The 23443-nt window shown below is 39.7% G+C and overlaps 2 protein-coding genes across 5 annotated transcripts in view; one reads left to right on the forward strand and one right to left on the reverse strand.

Annotated features, from left to right (window-relative positions):
* The window catches only part of LOC138744767 (L-lactate dehydrogenase A chain), a 77367-nt gene that overhangs the window by 29338 nt on the left and 24586 nt on the right, over positions 1–23443 (forward strand). The gene's annotated exons all lie outside the window — the stretch shown is intronic.
* Positions 1–23443, reverse strand: part of gtf2h1 (general transcription factor IIH, polypeptide 1) — a 58515-nt gene that overhangs the window by 26189 nt on the left and 8883 nt on the right. For all 4 annotated transcript variants that reach the window (XR_011345722.1, XR_011345726.1, XR_011345742.1 and 1 more), the window contains exons 2-10: positions 19428–19495; positions 16738–16914; positions 12570–12771; positions 10575–10737; positions 10098–10191; positions 9757–9906; positions 8086–8165; positions 5320–5441; positions 2700–2787 (exon numbers count right to left, since the gene is read on the reverse strand). Coding sequence is in view for 1 of the 4 variants with exons in the window: in XM_069901316.1 (XP_069757417.1) it covers positions 2700–2787; positions 5320–5441; positions 8086–8165; positions 9757–9906; positions 10098–10191; positions 10575–10737; positions 12570–12771; positions 16738–16891 (1053 nt within the window). In the remaining 3 variants the exon portion in view is untranslated. The remainder of the gene's footprint in view (positions 1–2699; positions 2788–5319; positions 5442–8085; positions 8166–9756; positions 9907–10097; positions 10192–10574; positions 10738–12569; positions 12772–16737; positions 16915–19427; positions 19496–23443) is intronic.

The raw sequence follows: 23443 nt of genomic DNA on the forward strand, positions 1-23443 counted from the left end.
TTATATAAAACATTGGTTTGAGGCCATATTTGGAGTATTGTGTGCAGTTTTGGTCAAGTAACTACAGGAAGGATATCAATAAGATTGAAAGAGTACAGAAAATATTTACTGGTATGTTGTTGGGACATGATAAACTGAGTTACAGTTAAAGGTTAAACAAACAGGATAGGACTTCATTCCCTGAAGCGTAGAAGAACAAGGGGAGATTTGATAGAGGTATACAAAATTATGATTGCTATTGACAGAGCAAATGCAAGGAGGCTTTTTACTCTGAGGTTAGGTGAGACACAAACAAGAGGGCATAAGTTCAGGATAAAAGGGGAAAAGTTTAGAGGAATTTCTTCATATAAAGAGTGGTGGGAGTATGGAACAACCTACCATCTGAAGTGGTGAATGTGGGCTCAATTTTAACATTTATGAAAAATATGGATACCTACATGGATGGTAGGGGTATGCAGGGATGTGGAATGGGTGCAAGTCAGTGGGTCAAGTCAGAATAATAGTTTTGCACAGACTAGAAGGGACATTTTCTGTGCCGTAATCCTGAAAAATTGCAATAAATTTTCACAGTCAACTATGGGAATTAGAACCAAGATTAAATGCAAAAGATTCTGAACAAAATGCAATCAAAACTTATTAACACAGAAATATGAACAAATTTAAACATTTAGAATCACAGAGTTCTATTACATGGAAACAGTCCTATCGTCCCAACTTCTTTACACCAACCAAGCTAGTCCTACAAGTTTCAGCCCACATTCCTCTAAGCATATCCCATTTATGTACCTGTCTAAATGTCTTATGAACATTATAATTGTCCTTGCTTCTACCATTTATTCTGTCTTCTCTGTGTGAAGGTGTGTCGTGGTCGCGTACTTATCTTCGTCGGGAGCAGTGCGCCGCTAATAATGTAAGCGATGCGCGGGAGTAATAGCGCACATGTACGAATCTGTTAAGCGTCAGTATACAGGTGATGAATCTCAGATACAGGAGGAGAGTGAGAGCGTTAGGATCACACGTGTGGCAGTGAGCCAATGAGGTCAAAGGAGTTTAGCTAGGTGGTGTTTGGGTACTTGAAAAATACAATGTTGTGTCTAGTAAATATTAAAAGTCAATGTGCTGAAACGAGTGAGTGTATTCTTTATAAGCTGTGGTAAATCAGTGCTTTTACAAGTGGTGACCCCATGAATTTACAGTACCTTCTAATTTAAAATGAATAGTGATGAAGATAAATCCATAACAGGAGCAGTTGGGGAGGTCAAACTAAAGATTCTCCCTTTTTTATTAATAATGCACCAGCATGGTTCACGATCCTCGAAGCACGTTTCTCTGCCCTCAATGTGACGAGTCAGAAGAAAAAATAGGGTTTACTTGTGGAGTGTCTTCCAGAACAGATTGCCTGTGGAGGATGTCTTAGTGGATCCAGATGGTAATCTGCTATATGACATGGTTAAGGAGATTTTTGAGGCACTTCACAATTTATCGCATCCTGGCAGAAGAACATCAATCAAACTAGCTACAGAACATTTTACCTGGCCTCGGATTGTAGGCAAAGACCTGCCTGCCTTGTCAAAGCTCCTAAAGTCTCCAGACACACGAAATCCAAGCTGGGGGATTTTGTTGTGCCGGATTCCTGTTTCTAGCACATGCACCTAGACTTGGTAGTCCTGCTTCTGCCATCTCAGGGATATACTTATCTGCTCATGTGAGAAGACCAGACTATCAGGTGGCAGGAGGCCATTCCTATCATTGATATCTCTGTGGAGACAGTCGCTAGGGCTTTCATGAATCGTTGGATTCCATCTTTCGGTGTTCTGGTCACTATTACAATGGATAGAGGGTCTCAGTTCAAGTCAACATTGTTTCAAGCTCTCACTGATCTTTGCACTATGGCTTACCATCCATAGGCCAATGGCCTCGCTGAGCATTTCATCGACAATTGATGGCAGCATTAATAGCAGGTGGTGATGCATCTATATGGAGTGAACATTTGCCCATGGTTCTCTGTGGAGTACTCTCCCAAATCCCACTATTTACTGTGCAAATCCTTCCCTGGTATAACCGACAAAATTGCAACATCACACATTTATCCAGGTTAAATTCCATTTACCTTGGCCCACTTTTCCACTTCCTGAAGATGCTGTTTGTCCTTTCGGAATAAACAGCCACAAAAAATACTCTTATCACAATTTAAAATGCATTACCAGGTTGAAGGAAAAGAGCTGAATAGGATATAGAAAAAGTGTGGGCAATTGTAATTGGGACTGGTTGAAATGAATGACTATCAGTTACAAGGAGCTGGTCCTGTACTTCCTTCTTTGCAGAAGTTCAGTGTGGTGCCCCTATTGTTGCCACATTGGAAACCAACCAATTATTATTATTTTTTTTTTAAATCAAACAATAGTCTATCCTGGAGTATGTGACACTTGGATGCTCTTAGTGAAAGTTGCCAAGTCATCCGGGAAGAGTAACAAATTATTGACTGAAGTGAGTAAACAGTTTCCAGAAGAAATCAAAATAAGTCTCATGGATGGTTGTATTCAACACTAAAGACATTTTGTCAGCTGCCATCCTAACTACTACTAACTATTTACTGAAGTATGATCCTCATTAATCAGTATGGTTCACACTTTAGAAGGCAGCATTTTCCCAATTTTATATACTGCAGTATTTCTTCTGGGTTTTTGCTATATCCTCACCTTTTTGACTGGTGGCTGGAAACAATCAGAATCTCGAGAATTACCATCAGTGTTATTATTCTCACTGTTCTGATCATTGTGCAGTTCTCTGCAAAAGAGAGACAAAAATGAATATGTTACATAGGCATCCTTCCTCTGATCACTTGTTCATCCATCATCGGCAGTTGCCATTGCAGGATTAATGCCATTAACCTACCTTTCATAGGAAATAATTTAACTTATTTGATTTGTGTACTTTTTTTAAAAATAAAAAACTGCTTTATATGGTGAAATAGCCATACAGACATAATAAAGTAATTACTTTGTCAATTAATCAGACCACACTACTGCAAGTGACAAAGATGAACAATTCATTTGCAATTTTCCTTCAATTTGCACTTTTCTAACAAAGTTCCTTGCTGGAAAATGTGGCTGTAGTTTGTTTTGATTTCCTCTACTTTTTAATGTTCACTAAGTAAAAAGACTTTGTTTGCTGAGATCGTACCACTGGCAGATATTGACAATAAAACAAACAATTTTTTTTAAAAATCAACCTTAAAACGTATTTGAAAGATGTTCTCTTTTCTCAGTTTAGTAGACAGGAAATAAATTTTCCACCTTTGAAGCTGCAACTTGCAAGCCACAAGGCAAAAAATATGCACGTACAGTCAGAGTTAATCAATAGCAACAGACAAGATGGAAGCTGTGTTATCATAATTAATTGTGAATCGGTGTGGTGGGAAATCATATATGCCACCGCTGTCATCTGAATTCTGTGCTTCAATAGGCATCTCCAGAAGAAAGATCTGTTGCCTTGTGCACTGAACCTCCATAAAACTGCCAACGTGGCCAATGTATTTTTGAAAATTCCATAAATAGTTCAATTGCAATTTTCAGAATCGAAGCCCTAAGGCAAAATATCTATGCTTTTTTGGCAAAAAGGAAGCCTTAAAATAAGTAAGATGAAAGAATGTGTAACTGGACGAATTTAAATCTTAACAAAAAAATTAATTTAAAAAATGCTTAATTTTATTTTGAACCTGATAAACTAATTACTGAGAATACTGGCAGAAGTATGAGAACTATTAAATAATATGGAAAATATGTGATACTATGTAAAAGATTTCTAGAGTCATTGATTAAATTCACATCAGAATTTGAATGGTACACTAAAACTCTGGAACCTGCATCTGGCCATTCATTAGTCTGGAATGTGAGATGGGAGTCCAAAGTGTAAGCAGAATGTGCAGCCAAAGCTGAAAACCATGGTCAAGAACATGGTTCGCTGGCAGCACAACCCAGGGTCTGCAGTGTTTGCAGATTTTCTACTCCCTTTAATTCATAATTATAATCACTTTGTGGTATATGAAATAAAAACATTTGGATATTTATAGAGAAAAAAAATCTGGAAAATTTGCCAGTATATTGTCAAACCACTACTCAGTGTCTTGATAGTTAAACAGCCAAGTATTGACAAATTTAGTTCTCAGAGAATGTGTTAATATTGTTTCAATATTTTTCTTGCTTCATTCAAAACAAAGCAAAGCCTTAATGAACTGAGTGCAGACTAATGGAACTCCAAGGTAAAGTTCCAGATTACATTTGCAGCACATGATGTTTCAGCTGAACTCAATTGAGCAGTAATGAAACTGGATAGACTTGAGGCTTTGGACCACCAAAAAGACCCAGATGGTATTCAAGCACTTGATTTTTAGTCAGGAAAAGCTCCACTAGATAAGAAAACCCCACAAGAAAGCTGATGCATTTTGGGATCTCAAATGCATAAGGAATGGAAAGACCCTTAGGAGCACTGATGTACAGAGGTATTGGGATGTGCCAATAGCTTCTTGAAAATGGCAACACAAATGGATAGATAGTAAAGAAGGTGTAGAACAAGTTTGCTTTCATTGGTCAGGATATTGAATATAAAAGTTAGCAAGTCAAAAGTTAGCAGCTGTACAAAACTTTGGTTAGGCCACACGTGCAATTATGTGCAATTCTGGTTGCCACAAAACAGGAAGGATGTGGAGACTTTGGAGAGTATGCAGAAGAGGTTCACTAGGTTGTCGCTTGTATTGTACTGTGCTAGCTAAAAGGAGAGGTTGGAAAAACTTGGATTGTTTCCTCTGGAGTGTCAGAGACTGAGGCACCACCTGATGGAACCATTACACAATTGTGAAAGCAGTAAATAGCCTTGCTAGTAAGATTCTTCTTCCCACCCCCCCCCCACCCCCCACCCCAGATGGAAATGTCAAATGCAGGAGAGCATGGGTTTCAGGTGAGAAAGGAAAGTTTAAAGAACATTTGTACGATTTATTTAAACCTAGAGGGTCGTAGGTGGCTGCAACCCATTGTCAGGGGAGGTGGCAGAAGCAAATACAACAGTCATATTCAAGAGACATTAGACAAGTGAAAGGTAGGGGAAATACAGATATGGGCCACATACAGGAAGTTGGGACTAGTTGAGAATTATATCATATGGTGGGCCTATCTCTGCACTATTCTTTTCTAAGTTTTAGAAAGACACAGGCTTGAGTGTTCATTCTTCTTTATATAGGTTGGAGCAGGGAGAGAGAGAAGGTGTGAAAAAGACGGACAGAGATTTATAGAGGAAGTTGCAGTAAAAGAAAGTGATACATACTGTCTACGGAGGACAGCTGCCAGCACCATGGCACTGTGATGGTTGAAGCGACGGATTATAGCAGCATTGCTGCTCTCCCTATTGGATTTGGATGACGACTGTGCTGAAGAAGATCCATAACCCTGGGAACAACAATTTTCCACATATACAGTAGTTTTATTCGGCTTCCACACCAATGTAAACAACTTTGCAATGACTGCATGATAGCCACATAAAATTCTCCCCCTACACTATGCAAAATTAATTATCTGTGAGCAAACATATATACCTACTCTCACACATTACCCAAGTTAATCACACACACACACACACACACACACACACACACACACACACACACACACACACACACACACACACACACACACACACACACACACACACACACATTTCAGAATTTCTGTCAAATTTCAACACAGAGAAGTCTTGGGAGGTTAATCAAACATTTTTAAAGTTTTATCTAATACTTGTGGTTGTAAATGCCTGGAGTAGCAACGCACTGAGAATGTATGAAAGACAAATCAGTCATAAAATTTCTCATACACCACATATCAAGCTCAAACAGTCCATATAATTGAGGACAAGAGCATCTTTATGATCCTCACACAAGTCATCATTAATACAAGTTTGTGGTCAATTAGCTTTTGGGCTAGCCAATGACAACTCCCTTCTCCTGTTCACAGATAGGTGGGGGAGGTTAATTGCCCCAAAACTCCTTGACCAAAAGATATAGATACACGCCTACTTCAGAATATGAGCACACAATAGCAGCCTTCCAACTTCCTATGCAGTTTGGTGGAATTATTAAAATTGACAAAGGTGCACTCTTTTAGATTAAATTAACCTAAAATCCGAACAAAATACTGCAGATTCTGAAAATCTGAAACACAATAGAAACTGCTGGAAAATTGAAGAGGTTAAGCAACATTCATGCAGACAAAAAATATTAATGTTTTTGGTTGATAACAAATAATAGAAATGAAGTTTTCAATTGCACAAATAACAGAATTAAAATTTCCAAAGGTGAAATAAAAGATACAAGGAGCATATTAAAGGACAGAAAGATACAAAAAGGTTTTAAGTCTATGTAACTCAGAGAAAGGACTCTAATTGTTCAGATTTTTAAAAATCACAGATCGTCATTGGTGAGGCCAAATTTGGAGTACTGTGTAAAGTTTTGGTCACCAAATTATAGGAAAGATATAAACAAAATAGAGAGTGCAGAGAAGGTTCACGAGAATGTTGACATGCTAAAAATGTAGAAGGTTTCTGAAAGTGTGACAATTCTAAAAGTCAAGAGCATGCTAAATCAACAACCACTGAGGAAATTAGTTTTGGGTGACAGCAAACACTACAACATGAACAATGGATCAAGGTTTGAGTTACAGGGAAAGGTTGTGCAGACTAGGGCTTTTTTCTCTGGAGCGTAGAAGATTGAGAGGGGACTTGATAGAGGTGTTTAAGATTTTAAATGTGGATAGGCTTTTTCAATTAAGAGTGGGGGAGATTCAAACTAGAGGGCATGGTTTAAGATTGAAGGGGGAAAATTATAAGGGGAACATGAGGGGAAATTTCTTTACGCAAAGGGTAGTAGGGATGTGGAATGAGCTTCTGGAAGACGTGGTTGAGGCGGGATCATTGGTTACATTTAAGGATAGACTGGATAGTTACATGGAGAGGAGAGGACTGGAGGGGTATGGTCCGGGTGCTGGTCAGTGGGACTAGGAGGGTGGGGATTTGTTACGGCATGGACTAGTAGGGCCGAACTGGCCTGTTCTGCGCTGTAAGTAGTTATATGGTTATATGGTCAGAAAGTTAGAGGAAATATTGGAGTGAAAAATGTAGAAGGTTTCTGAAAGTGTGACAATTCTAAAAGTCAAGAGCATGCTAAATCAACAACCACTGAGGAAATTAGTTTTGGGTGACAGCAAACACTACAACATGAACAATGGATCAATTTTTAGAAATGACTCCTGATGCTGAACCTAATAGAGTATATTGTTAAGATTGGATATTAGTCATATTGAATATCCAGTTTATATACACAATACTCAACATACACAAGCCATGCTTGTGAAAGACAACTGCTCAGAATTCAATTTTAGAGATACAGCACAGTCACAGACCCACAAGGCTGCACTGCACAATAACACCCATACCATCAACTATATTACATTACTATAAAAGCGTTAACTACAAAGGAACTGCTGACACATTTTGATTGCGGTGTCTATTTTAGTTAATATTTTATCATGGTTTTTTCTCTTGCTTCAGATTTTGATTGTTCTCCATTCACTTAGATAGCCAGTGGTTTCTTTAAGCATTTGTGAGGAGATGGATGAGATGAGTGCAATTCTCTTCCCATTGGACCTTTATTTATACTACTTATGTAGATCCACACTCCCCACAACCATAAAGTCTTATGAGTGGAGGCAGGAGTAAGTAATTTAGATGTGTTCTTTTACTCCTGAGATTACAATCTAGCCAAACACTTGGCCAAGCGGTAATCACAATTTGCATCTGCATACCAAGATGTGTCTCACCATTTTGCCAGTTATGATCAAGACAGATGTAATTAATTACATGGCTGCTTTTGCATTTCCTCTACCTTGCTTTTTAGTTTATCACCAATAATAGGCAAATAGCTTACAAACCAGTGCTCCTGCTGCAAGTGACAAGCTCCACAAAATTTATGATTTTATCAGCTAGATGCAGGTCATATTGCTTATGAATTCTCTCATTCCAGTAACAGGAATTAATGCTCACCTCACCCAGTGATTTGTCCTCCAACGATGTCAAGTCCACTAAAGGGTTGCTCACTCCCTGACTAACCAGAGTCTTTAAACCTGACCAAAGAAAAACATTAGACCATTCCCCCTTGGATAGAGCACAAACGACATTAATGCAAAGCAAAATCCATGTCACCAAAAAAAAAGGTCATTTTAAAAGGACAGTCATAGGGGATCGCGTAACAGGAGAACGGAGATAATGATTCCTTTAGTTATTCTTGCAAGCATGGCTATCAAATATTCCTGCCAAAAAGGAGCAGCTCAGGGGCAAGATAACCATTAGACATCCAAACAATATCCTAAATTTATTTTAATAATATAGTCAGCCCTGACTAAACTGAATCAATTGATTTTAATATTTGTAAGGAGGATGATTGGGATGAATAAATCAGAATTCAACGTATCCATAATGAAGAAAGCACAAGGAATATAAATATTTATCTCTTAAAGCAGTGTATACAATAATTTAAATTTGCATGGTATCATATATTGCAAATCTGTATAAGTAATAGGTTGATTATTGGAAGGGTCTTGTGCCCCTCCTGGCAACATCATAACTAGTGGTGTACCTCAGGGATCGGTACTGGGACCTTTGATGTTTGTCTTCTAGATCAATGATCTGGGTGATAAATGTGGTAAATTGGATCAGCAAATTTGCAGATGACACAAAGTTTGGAAGCATTGTGGTCAGCAAGGAAGATTTTCAAAGCTTGCAGAGGGATCTGGACCAGATGGAAAAATAGGCTGAAAAATGGCAGATAGATTTAATGCAGACAAATGTGAGGTGTTGCAATTTGGAAGGACAAACCAAGGAATACCCAATAAATGGTAGGGCACTGAGGAGTGCAGCAGAACAGGGGGATCTGGGAATACAGCACATTATTCCCTGAAAGTGGTGCCACAGGTAGATAGGGTTGTAAAGAGAGCTTTTGGCATATTGGCCTTCATAAATCAAAGTATTGAGTATAGAAGCTTGGCTGTTATGGCAAAGTTGTATAAAACTGTGAGGCCAAATTTGGAGTATTGTGTGCATTTTTGGTCACCCAACTGCAGGAAAGATATCATTAAGATAGAAAGAGTGCCGAGAGGATTTAACAGGATGTTGCTGGGACTTTAGGAACTGAGTTACAGGGAAATGTTAAATAGGTTAGGATTTTATTCCCTGGAGCGTAGAAGAACAAGGAGAAATCTGGTAGAGCTATACAAAATTATGAGGGTACAGAGTAAATGCAAGGAGGCCATTTCCACTGAGGTTAGGTGAGATTCAAATCAGAGGACATTGGTTAAGGGTTCAAGTGGAAAAGTTTAGGAGAAACATAAGGGGGAAGTTCTTCATACAGAGAATTGTGGGAGTGTGGAGTGGTGAATGCGGGATCAATTTTCATATCTAAGAAAAATTTGGACAGGTACATGAATGAGAAATGTATGGAGGCCTATGGACTGGGGGTGCAGGCAGAATAATAGTGCGGTACAGACTAGAAGGGATTTTTTCTGTACTTTTATTTTATGGTTCTATCTTGCACATGATTCTGGGAAGAGATTTTCTACATGTTTACCACATTTTTTTTGTACTGACATCCATATTCAAGACTGCATCATTATCTAGTGAAGTCCCTTCTTCGAGCTTGAGCTGGAGGTTAAGGCTTACCTTTCTCATCAATCCTGGCACACTCAGAGAAGAGATCCTTCGAACCAGCATTAATCCTGTCCCTGTGGAAGTAGTGAGACTGAAAGAAGCGTGTCCAGAATTCCTTCTCTGTCATGTTGTGGGGAACATTCTCCGCATATTTTTGTTTCACTGCCAAGAAAAATGATGAATCCTTTATTCAAACTCATGTGCATTACTAGGAAATATTCCTGCCAAAAATGGTAGCATTGATCAGAAAATTATTGCACTGCATCGGAGGTTAATAGTAAAAGAAAGGCATCCTTCAGCCCCTCTCACCTGTCTGAAGAAAGTCATGAATCTTCTAGTGAACCAATATTTACCTGCAGGATATGTCCTAAATATTGACTCGATTATATCGGAGGTCAGATTATACCGTAGGCCATTACAGCCATCGGTCTGTGGTCGGATGTCCGCCTAGAAGGAAAGCAGGAAATGCTTAATTTGATATGGTAGCAAGCATTTTCAAATAGTTATTTCTGTTTCAAATGGAATAGTAAAATTTTACAAAGTAGTGAATGTCCTCGTTCCAATCCCCATTAGAACATGCCACATTTCCACCTACTTATCTTTTTCACACCTCAACCAATACTACTCACATTTACTCTCCTTCCCCACAAATGCCATTCTGAAACACACTTCTGTTCTCTCCTCTGCCATACCAACATATGCCAGACATCTTAACATAAATTCCCACATTCAGCCCATCCTCAGCACAAGCAGCCCTTCCCACTTTTTTTTTGCGCAAATATAGCAATATCAACAAGGAAAAGAATACCAAGCCAAAAATAAACCCTCACCAGGAATGCAGCAGAAATTCCAATATTTTGCTTGTTATTTGACATAGAATGATCCATGGAACTCCCAGTAAGACGATTGGCCCAGAATTCCTCAGCACTGATTACTTGGCTCACAACTAAATCTTTATAGAGTTGAAAGAGAACTGGGTCCTCTTGCAGCATCCTAAAATAGAGAAATGGATAGAGAGAGGCACACACACAAACACAGTGGGTACAAGTTATAAATAGATAATGGTATCACTGCATTTTTTTTTTGTTTGGGGGGGGGGGGGGGGGGGGGAGGTGTTTATTCTATCCAGAACTCTGAAAGCATCATAACCAACCATCTCAGCAAAGGGAACACTCTCTATGTTAATGCCAATAAGTATTATTGGGAGTTAAGGCTGGGGGATGCTAGTAAAGAGAAAAAGATGTTGCAGAATATACAAAATGAATCAGTAATTGGATTATTGAGTCAAAGTATGTTCCCTTTCCAATAGGATGATAGCAAAACATTTTGTCTATTTGCTCGCTCAGCGGCATCAACATCATTCATGTTTTTCCAGGTGCACAATCAGAAATTAACTGATGTCCCTCCAAGAGAGTTCATAATTGGAAATTAAATACTTCCATTAACATATAATAAATACATTAAGAAAGTCTACAGTGATTAACTTCATTTTGTAACAAGAAAGACGAGGATAGCTCTGTGAGGTTAGCTCACCTCAGTGCTGATCAGAACACTTCATAAGGAAGGTTTCAAGGAGAATTTATTAGGAAAGAAAGTCATTACGGAACTCTGATCTCTGCTAACTAAAAGCTTAAAAAAACCTAACATCTCCATTTGTTAACCTGATTCACCTGCACTAAATTTCAGTCAGAAATATAGTGTGGCACATGCTGTGAAAATGAATCAATTCTCTGATTAAAACTAATAAGATTTCCTCTCACTAGGTTTTAGTACTCCATCTATGAATTTAAAATAACAATTAATTATTCAAGATTAAACTGCTGTTTAAAAAAAAAACTCATTATGGAAATAGCGGGGATGGCACAATTAACACAACACTGTTTCAGCACCAGCGACCGGGGATCAAAACTGGCACTGTCTACAAGGGGTTTGTATATTCTGCGTGGCTTTCTTCTGGGTGATCCGGTTTCCTCTCACCCTTCCAAACATACCGGGGTTGTAAGTCAATTAGGTGTAATTGGGCAACATGGGCTGGAAGGGCCTGTTACCGTGCTGTAGGTCTTAAAAAATATATGTAAAACACATTGGAATTTGCAGCGTTTTCATGCTGATGAAATTTTTCAAAATAGCTTTTTGTAATTCAGTTGTAAAGCAGCAAGATCTGTCATTTTATCTCAACTCTTCTTATGATCCAAAAATACAAACACTCCTTCCAGGTGAAGTAGCAATTCATTTACATTTCTTACAATTTAGTGCTTTTATTTTATGCTTTCTGAGTGGTCTTCTATACAACTGCAGAAGCCAAACACAAATTGTACAACATCTTTCAGCCCTCGAGGTTAGTTTCCTGTTTGTACCAGAACTTGCTAGTTCTGATGTTAGAGCATCCAACTCTAACATCAAATCAAATTTTCTCTCTTCAAAAAAAATGTTACCAGATATGTTGAGTATTTTCTTTTATTTAAATTTTTCAGTCATTGCTCTGTTTTGCATATCAGTTTCAACAGTATTTTTTTATACTGTATTCATTATTCTTCCTCAATTTACATTCCTCCAGAGATCAAATATAATTATAAATCATTTGCTTCTCAGTGGCACCAAATGTAACGGTGTCAACTGGACAAACTTGGCTCAGACCCATCACAAATATTCTCTTCATACTATCCACTGATTTCCAACTTTCCAACTAAAAATACACTTGTTCACACACTTTTCCAATTCTAATAGTCATTGATTCAAAATGTTAATTCTTTATATTTCCGTCTCTGTCGCCTGGCCTGCTGAGAATTTCAAGCATTTTCCATTTTTATTTTGTATTTCAGTACCTGTTTTTTTCCTCCAATTCCTTATTTGCTTTTTTCTTGAACTTAGGAAGCAACTGTTGGAGCAGCTCTTTAGCAGCATCACGGTCTTTAGCTGCTGCAATAGCACTGTTCTCATTGGTAAAATGGAAGATCGTAGTGTCACCTGTATGCAAGATCAACTGAAGCTGCACCTTAGCTTTGCCTTCAGGGCTGATTTTCTGACCTAGAATTCAACCAACATAGTATTTGTAATGAAGAAACTATGAAAGCAGTTCAGTCTATGATATGAAGCAACTGTAAATTAAATTGATAAATTTCTACTCTAATTTTTATACTGTTTGTTACACTCCCCAGCAAAAATTAGGAGGCACATAAACAATGGTTAGGCTTAACACAAAATTTATTAACAAACTAACAATAATGGAATTAACCCGATAAACTTGATGCCTGAACACCAGCCTCAATACCAACTCTGTATACACAACAGATTATACAGTGTTTGTGGGGGAAAAAACCCAGACTGTTTGACTCTAGCTTGACTCTCAGCTGAAATGCCCCGAAAAATCATCATAATTCCCAAAACAAAACCCCCACGTCAGTCACATCAAGTCTGTCAAGAAGAAACAACTCACGGATCTGGTCTACAAGCTTGGTATTATTAGTTTTCCTGGTCTTTTAGTGTGAGGCTGTATCCAGATGACTGTGGTCCCTATAGACTTTCAACCCTGTCAGGGGAACACGAGACTGGCTTGAGTTTCAAATGTGGCCACAACCACCTTTACCTTCTTCACCTGTGAATTTCACTGTGACCTCCTGGTCACAATGAAATTCACACCTCTAAATCCCTCTTTAGTTAACAAATGACTTTCTGTCACGCAAGTCCTCTCCTTTGGACACCCTGGCTTGAGTAGTCCCATGACTCCTGTCACACAAAGTCCTCCTCTTGAAAGGGAATGGGAGAGGCACTGTTCAGTCCCACACACACTCTGGGTATCAGAGTTCTCCAACCTGCTGTCAGAACAGTGATAGCACCCATGACAAAGTATCTCAGTCTTCCTTTTCCCACTGAAGCTACTAGGTGAGCACACTGACATACAGCTCGACGGCAGTCTAGCACCTGTGAACAAAACAGCGTGTGGCTTGCTGAAGCTGCTGGGTGAGCACGCACAGTCAGACTGACTGTCTGACTGCCCTGCAGTCCAATCCACTGACTAACCTCTTCAAAACCAGCGCGCTATGCTTTTTAAAATGCCCAGCGCGTGCTTCCAACTCTCCCCATTGGTGGAGAGAGGTTAACAGATGCAGGCTCACTCTCCTGCAAGCCCGCGGACTACAGCTGTCAAAGTTCCCTAGCGGTAGCGCTACCACAGCACCTAGCAGCTGTCAAATCCTCCGCAGTAGGTTCAGTCCTGTTCTCAGTCAAAAATAAAATTATCCAAGATCCATGACAGGTTTCTGTGATGAAGGTGAAAGTCTCTTTCTAACACACAAAGACAAACTAGAATATCCTTAATTCAGTACAATACCACATTGCTTCTTCTACCTTCCTCCATTGCCAATCATTGGGACTACATTACCTTGCCCCCTCACTTCACTTCACCCAAAGAGATGGGAAAGAATTCCACCTGGTCTTGCTCCACCCAGGTATTGCAATTCACTCCATTAATACATTGCAGGCTCCCATCCTATCCTTTAATTCCCTCCAACCTCAGCATTTCTGCACATCCCAGCTTCTTCAATCTAATCACCACTCTCTACTCTGCCTTCCATTGGTTCAGACCCTATTCTACAACCTATTCCCCTAAGGGGATTTCATTTTCTTAGACTACATCCACTCCTTTCTCGCCCTTATTAACCTCAGCATCACCAAAACCAACCTCTCCCCTCTCACTTCTAGTCACCATAGATCTCTTCCTCAGCCCACCATCTCCAAGGGGTTCTCTCATTTCTCTAATGAATGCCCTTTCCATACCCACAAAACAGATTAATGTGCAAAATTAAAGCACAGGGGTGGGAAGTGCACTGTCCTAGCAGAACAGAAAACTGCTTGCAGACACGAAATAAAGGGAATAAATAGGTCTTTTTCAGGTGGCAAGTACCAGTGCTGAGAAGAGTGTTTGAGTTTCAACTATAATATATGTCATTGATCTGGATGAGAGAACTGTAATACTTTCAGGTTTGCTGACAATTGAAAATTGGCTGGGATTAAGATTTGCGATGATAATACAATAAGTGTGCAAGGCATTTTGGACAATGTGTGTGGTGGACAAATACATGAGAAATGGTACATAATATGATTAAATATGAAGTTATCTACTTTGGTAGAAAAAACAGGCAACAGTTTATTTAAACAGAAATAGATTTGAGTATCATTGTGCACAAAAGGAACCTGGATTTTACATAAATCAGTCACTAAAGACTAGTAAGTCTTTACTGCAATAAGTTTTACATTCAAATCCTTCTAATGTCCAAGAAAGAAAATAATTGCTAAAGTGAATGCAGTGAAGGTTCAGCAGACCAATCCCCAAGACATCATGTCTATTGTACAAGGTGAAATTGGGTCAACTGAAAAGAGTTCATAGAGCTAGATGGACCTGATTTTGGGAAATTGTTTCCCATGATTGGGAGGTCTAGAAAATGGACTCTGTTTCAGAACACATTGCAAGATATTTAAGAAAAAGATAAGAATTAGAAAAATAATGCACTTGGTACAGGAGAATCCTCCAGGGAAGAATGTGGAGGCAACATTGCCAAATGTATTTAAGATTTTAAGACAAAAAAAGGCATCAGAGTGGGCTCAAAGGGTTTAACAGCCTATGCTTGTTATCTTCTGTATCTATTTCCACTTTCTCTGACCCAGAGATTCCAAACCCCTTTTCCTGAGGATATCACCCCCCCCCACAAAGCTGCCGCCTCCCCCCCCAGCCTCATCCCACCCCCAGCCTCATCCCACCCCCAGCCTCATCCCACCCCCAGCCTCATCCCACCCCCAGCCTCATCCCACCCCCAGCCTCATCCCACCCCCAGCCTCATCCCACCCCCAGCCTCATCCCACCCCCAGCCTCATCCCACCCCCAGCCTCATCCCACCCCCAGCCTCATCCCACCCCCAGCCTCATCCCACCCCCAGCCTCATCCCACCCCCAGCCTCATCCCACCCCCAGCCTCATCCCACCCCCAGCCTCATCCCACCCCCAGCCTCATCCCACCCCCAGCCTCATCCCACCCCCAGCCTCATCCCACCCCCAGCCTCATCCCACCCCCAGCCTCATCCCACCCCCAGCCTCATCCCACCCCCAGCCTCATCCCACCCCCAGCCTCATCCCACCCCCAGCCTCATCCCACCCCCAGCCTCATCCCACCCCCAGCCTCATCCCACCCCCAGCCTCATCCCACCCCCAGCCTCATCCCACCCCCAGCCTCATCCCACCCCCAGCCTCATCCCACCCCCAGCCTCATCCCACCCCCAGCCTCATCCCACCCCCAGCCTCATCCCACCCCCAGCCTCATCCCCCTACCTATCCTGGAAGCACCAAATAACTCACCAATGATGCTCCTCAGTCTTCCCTCCTTATCCATCTCACATCTGGGAAATCTAAAGCCCCTTCTCTTTCCCCTCATTCATCCTCAAAATTCAGAAATTGATATTTCTGATTCAAGATCCGAATCACAAGCTCAGACAAAAACATATCTGGATGGAAAGTGGGATTGATTCAGCAACAATCTGACATTGAAGTAATTTAGTTGCGATTCGTAAAAGGTTCACGTCACAGTTGAGACAACCTACCTGACCTTGTGCAGGGTCTCGACCTGAATTGCTGATTAGCCCTCTGAATTAATATCAAGCTGTGGGAAAAACTCCTCTAGAATATAGTCCCTTTCCTATATTTATTATGTGATTTGTTTGATTTTGTACTTTTTTTTGAATTTTATACTCATTTTGTTCTATTTTAATTATTTATATTATTCTATTTTGCTAATTTTGCATTACTCTGAAGTGATTTTTTTTAAAATATCATTCATCCAAGCATGAATGCCACATTTAGTGTAAATTGCAAGTAAAGAGGTATTTTGATGTCATGGCCCGATGCTACAAGGCTGACAATAGGCGAAACCTCTGAAGCCACAAGTTTGTACTGTATCTGAACTGTGATTAAACAACAGTCAATTGCTCTGATAAAAATACTTACAGCGGATGTCAGCGTACATGTGACTAATGACAAACCGGTCCTTCCCTTCTGGTGTCCAGGCTACACGCTCTGCCATCAAATATAGGGCCCCATCCTGTTTTTTGTGCCGTACCTTCTTCACAATTAGCAGAACCTCTTCTGATGAAGTGGCCATGATTTATGGTATGGAAGCAAGTTCTGCAAAGAAAACTCAAAATCATCACCTCTTCACATGGTTAATTTGAGATCATGAAAAAAAAACCAAATCAAGCCTTCAACTCTTTGTTTTGCATCCAACTTTATTCAATCAGATCTCTAATCTGTGTTGTCTGTTAGCCAGATATCCAGTTCAGCACCAACTACTGTAGAACTAAGGCTAGTGATTCATAACTTTGCAAATTATCAAAAACACTTAAAAGAGCTCCAGTGACGAAAGCAGGTTTTAGTCATACCTAACTACACACTAGTACACTGAATAACATATATAAAGACAAAAATGCCATAGTTTACCAAAGAAATATTTGTCTTACAATTTTAAGATTTAAAGTACTCGCAGCTTTAGTAATTGAAGCTCAGTTTAATTTGTAAAGACATTATAAATATACCAGTGGATAATTTCTCAAAGTAACATGGTAATATCATTTGGGGAACATCTGGCTTTATTCTGCATGTTGCCAGATGAGAAAAGTCTGGAAGAACCAAATACTGCTTCTACATGATCTTTAATTCAATTGGACAATTTGGATTTATTAAGATGCAGAATGGAGAAGGTATGCTTTCATGAAAGCCCTGCCAAAAACGCAACAATAATTCACAGCTCAGAGCCATACTTCTGTATATAATTCCTGATCAAACATAAAAATGAACAAATTCCCTTTGCTACAAAGAAAATCAGGACACTGTCGGTCGATTAGTTCAAGTTGACCACTGAATTCTACTGTTTCACCTGAAAATAGATCCATGAATAACCTCTGCATCTCAATGAAAGCTTGGGAAAAAAATACATCCAAATAAATATTTGAGGTTTTCTCTCAGCTTATAATTTCAATTCCTCTTTAAAAAGTCACAATTTGTTGGGCTTCACAAATGATAAATTTTCCTAAAGACTACATTGACATTATTTAAACTAGCAAGCTTTGTCCACGTTATAATCATAAATTGAAAATGTTTATTGATAATAAGCTATCAACTCCAGCAACACTCAAAATTTTAAAGCACCAGAACTTCTTTGTTCCTCATTTCAGACGATACGAAGGTTGAAGGTGTTGTGAATGGATTGTAGAAATTTGTCAGTGGTTACAACAGGATTTAGACAGGATGCACAATTGGGAGGAAAAGTGGCAAATGAATCCAGATAAGTGTGAAGGGATGCATTTTAGAAAGCTGAACTTGAAGGCAAAGTACATGGTTAATGGCAGTATTCTTAACATTGTGGAAACACAGAAGGACCTTGGGTCCAAACCCATAGATTACTCATGGGTGCTGCTCAGAATGATAGAGTAGTTAAGAAGACATGGTCTGCTGGCCTTCATGAATAGGAGGGATTGAGTTCAAAAGCAGTGAGGTAATATTGCAGCTCCATAAAACTCTGGTTAGACTACACATGGAATATTGTGTTCAGTTCTGGTCACCTCATTAAAGGAAGCATGTGGAAGCTTTGGAGAGAATGCAGAGGAGATTTAACAGGATGTTGCCTGGAATGGAGAATGTCTTATGAGGCTTTGCTCTTTGGAACGAAAAAGGATGAGAGGTGACTTAGAGGCCTACAAGAGTATGAGAGGCAGAGAAAGGGTGGATAGCCAACACCTTTTTCCCTGGGGCAACAGAGGCAAATACCAGGGGACATCTGTTTACAGTGAAAGTTTAGGGAGACATTACACACACACAAAAGTGGGTGCCTGGAATGCAATGCCAGGGGTGGTGGATGAGGCTGGTATAATAGAAACATTGAAAAGACTCAGGCACGTGGTGGCAAGAGGGTTATGAGTGTGAGGTAGGGAAAGTTTAGATCAGTGGTTTTCAAACCTTTTCTTTCCACTCACATACAACCTTAAATAATCCCTATGCCACAAGTGCTCTGTGTAAGGGATTACTTAAAGTGGTAATGTGAGTGGGGAAAAAAGGTTGAGAACTTCTGCTATTGAAATATTTTGCTTGAGAAAATTGTCATTGGAGTTATGAAACTGACTACATATGATTAAAGCAGTGGCTTTCAGTCTTTTTCTTTCCACTCAGATACCACCCAAAGTAATGACAGAGCATCTATGGTATGTGAGTGGAAAAGGTTGAGAACCAATGGTTTAGATTATTGAATAGGTTTATATAGGTTGGCACATCGTGACCCAAAGGGCCCGTACTGTGCTGCAATGTTCTATGTTCTTTCAAACCTACTGGCTTACGCAACAGAGGCTTGAAAGTACTTAACCACCACTTCCTGTTCAAACATATTTTCTCTTTTGCTTGTTTCCTGCTTCTGTATCCAAAGGCATTCATGTACTCTCTGCAAAGACAGCACTGCCCATAGAATACATGAAATTACAAAAAACAGAAGAAACAATGGCAAAAGTACAATTAGCCCCACAATACTCCCAAATCAGAAACTAAAACAATATACCAAAATTTGCCATCTGAACACTATCTCTGAAAAATGTGAACATACAACAGGTTCAGCTGAACATGCTTTCTGAATTATGGAAATAATGGACACTTACCAGCCAACCTTTAACTTTCAGCATGAGCAGGGTCGATAGATGCAGAGGTGGGGGGAGGGAGAGGGAAGCTAAGGAGAGGGAAAATGTTGTTTAGTGAAAAACGTTTGAGACATTTCTACTTTACATTAAACTGAGACAAAGTATAGAAAACGTTCTCATGGAAATCCAACAGTGGGAAATCAATGAAAAGCAATCAAAACAAGATGGACACAACACTAAAATATTCTGACAATGACAAAAAGATGAGTTTTATAGAAAAACAGTAGATGATGATTAAACAATTAAAACAACAATCAATGAAATTCTAAAGAAAGCAAGTGGAACAAGGAGTTTGGTGAATCTGGGAAAGTACAAACAAAAAGAAATAATGATATGTTTTTGCAATTAAAATAAATTAATAAAGATAACTGCCTAACAAATAAAACTGTATTTTAAATATCAGAAACAGCGAATAAGCCCTGATGACATGCTCCTTTGGCCGATAAGAAAAGAATTTTAAAATGCAAGGACAGAGGTTATTCTTTGTGAGAGTTGTTGGCAAGAACAATACTTATTCTCCACCTTATTAATGAAAATGTGGACTTCAGTAAGGCGTTGATAAGGTCCTGCAGGGAGGCTGGCCTGGAAGTTCAGATTGAGCAGAATCCTAGATGAGCTGACAAATTGGATGGTGGTTGTGGAGGGTTGCTATTCAAATTGGAGGCTGGTGTGCAGCAGCGATCAGGGTTGGGTCTACTGTTGTTTGTCATCAACAACTTGGAAGACAATGTAGTTAACATAGATAGTAAGTCAGTGGATGACACCAAATTGAGTGGTGTAGTAGGTAGTAAAGAATCTAAAGTTACAACAGGTCCAAAATGAAGTGGTTAAGTGGGCCAAGAAGTCGCAGATGGAAGTTAACTCAGATGAGTGTTACAATTTGGTCAGCTAAATCAGGGCAAAGTGAACAGTAGGGCTGAGGAATTCTGAAGAACAAAGAGACTTGGAGGTCCAGATACATAGTCCCATGAAAGTGATGACAAGATTTGACAGGGCTTTGAAGAAGACATTCACCACACTTGCATTTATTGGTCTATTTGAGTACAGAAGCAGAAAGGTCATGTTACAAATGTACAAGATATTAGTGAGACTGCACTTGCAGTATTGTGCACAGCTTTGACCACATTGGTCCAGGAAATCATTAAGCTGGAAAAGATTTAGAAAAGACTCTCCACCTATAATCTCCCACCCTCACCACCCCTCCCCCCTTTTGTTCATACATCTCTCATGTTACCCCACACCTTGATGAAGGGCTCAAGTCCAAAACATTGGTGATGTATCTTTACCTTTGCTACATTAAGGCATTGTTTGACCTGCTGAGATTCTCCAGCATTTGTGTGTTTTTTCACTTAACCACAGAATCCTGTGTTTTACCCCCTTCACAAAAAGGTTACTGGAACTGGGTAAGGGGGACTTAAATTATATGGAGATGCTGCTTAGGCATGAACCTTCTGCTAATCAGATGAAATATTTCTGCCTCAGAAAGACTACCCTTTCCTTCTTCCCATAACACAATTACTACAATGGTAATAAAGTGACAATGGAACACAGTTTCTAGATCAAAAATCCAAGATTGAATCATCTCACGTAAATTGTCTTCATCTACATCAAACTCCCAACCTCACTGAAATCTCTTCCCTTTTGCTTTCTCTTTGACACTTATCTGTCATTAATTTTCTGCTTTTATAAGCCATTTATTCTTAGTGTTTTATACTTTCACCATAACACAGTTCCACTGATGACTCCTGTTTTTGGATACCTCTGCCTCATCCTTTACATTATTCCACTGTAATCTCAAGAAAATATTTTATACAAATATGAGTTTCAGAATCAGAATTTATTGTCATGAACAAGTGCTAAAATTTGGTATTTTTGTGGCAGCGTCATAGTGCAAACATTCATGTTATTACCATCTTACAACATTATTATAAATAAAAAGAAAAATAATAATGCACGAAAGGTAAGGCAGCGACTTTGGTTCATTGATTATTCAGGAACGTGATGGCAGCGGGGAAGAAGCTCTCCTTGTGCTTGTCTTTAGGCTTCTATTCCTTTTTCCCATGGTAGCAGAATGAAGGAGAGGCCTGGGTGGTGGGGTCTTTGAAGATAGAGGCTGCCTTTTTAAGACACCACATCATGTAGATGTCCTCAATGGAGTGAAGTCTGGTGCCTGTGATGTCACAGGCCGAATTAACAACCCTCTTGAGTTTATTCCTGTCCTAAGAGTTGGCACCTCCATACAAGGCAGTGATGCAACCTGCCAAAATGCTCTCCATGGTACACCTGTAGAAGTTTGAGAGTTTTCAGTGATATACCGAATCTCCTCAGTGGTTTGGAAACCACTCAAAATTTCATCTTATTTCTCTTGTTCAATATCATCACTTAGTAGCATTACTTCATTCAATGGGAAGTGTGAATGCTGAATGACCAAAGGAACTGCTCACATTAACCACCTAAGGCTCATATTCATGAAACATATATATATATATATATATATATATATATATACACACACACATATATATATATATATATATACACATACACACACGCACATATACACACGATATACACACACATGAAAACACACACATACACACACACACACACATATATATATATACACACACACACACACATATATATATATATATACACACACACACACACATATATATATATATATATATATATACACACACACACACATATATACACACACATACACACACATATTTTTTTCTTTGGCTTAGCTTCGCGGATGAATATTTATGGAGGGGTATGTCCACGTCTGCTGCAGGCTCGTTGGTGACTGACAAATCCGATGTGGGACAGACAGGCGCGGTTGCAGCGGTTGCAAGGGAAAATTGGTGGTTGGGGTTGGGTGTTGGGTTTTTTCTCCTTTGTCTTTTGTCAGTGAGGTGGACTCTGCGGTCTTCTTCAAAGGAGGTTGCTGCCCGCCAAACTGTGTGGCGCCAAGATGCACGGTTGGTGGCGATATCAGCCCACTGGCGGTGGTCAATGTGGCAGGCACCAAGAGATTTCTTTAATCAGTCCTTGTACCTCTTCTCTGGTGCACCTCTGTCTCGGTGGCCAGTGGAGAGCTCGCCCTAGAACACGATCTTGGGAAGGCGATGGTTCTCAATTCTGGAGACGTGACCCACCCAGCGCAGTTGGGTCTTCAGCAGCATGGATTCAATGCTTGCGGACTCTGCCAGCTCGAGTACTTCGATGTTGGTGATGAAGTCATTCCAATGAATGTTGAGGATGGAGCGGAGACAGCGCTGATGGAAGCGTTCTAGGAGCCGTAGGTGATGCCAGTAGAGGACCCATGATTCGGAGCTGATGCCACTTTAGTTGCCCATTCAGAGCCAGCTCTCCAGCGCATGACGTCCTGTTTTGCGGAAACTGCCAAAATGTATGGCCTGGAAGTCAGCCTGAAGAAAATTGAGGTCCTCCATCAGCCAGCTCCCCACCATGACCACCAGCCCCCCCACATCTCCATCGGGCACACTGAACTCAAAATGCTCAACCAGTTTACCTACCTCGTCTGCACCATTTCATCTGATGCAAAGATCGACAAAGAGATAGACAACAGACTCGCCAAGGCAAATAGTGCCTTTGGAAGACTACACAAAAGAGTCTGGAAAAACAACCACCTGAAGAAACACACAAAGATCAGCATGTACAGAGCTGTTGTCACACACACACACACACACACACACACACACACATATACACACACATTATTCAAAAAAAAATATATATATACACATGCACATTATATATATATATACACACACACATTATATATATATATATACACACACTATATATATATATATATACACACACATATATATACATACATATATATATTTATACACATATATATACACACACATATATATATATATATATATATATACACACACATACATACATATACATATATGAATACATGTCCTGCTTATATA

The sequence above is a fragment of the Narcine bancroftii genome, chromosome 1, assembly GCF_036971445.1.
Source record: "Narcine bancroftii isolate sNarBan1 chromosome 1, sNarBan1.hap1, whole genome shotgun sequence".
NCBI classification, from domain to species: domain Eukaryota; kingdom Metazoa; phylum Chordata; class Chondrichthyes; order Torpediniformes; family Narcinidae; genus Narcine; species Narcine bancroftii.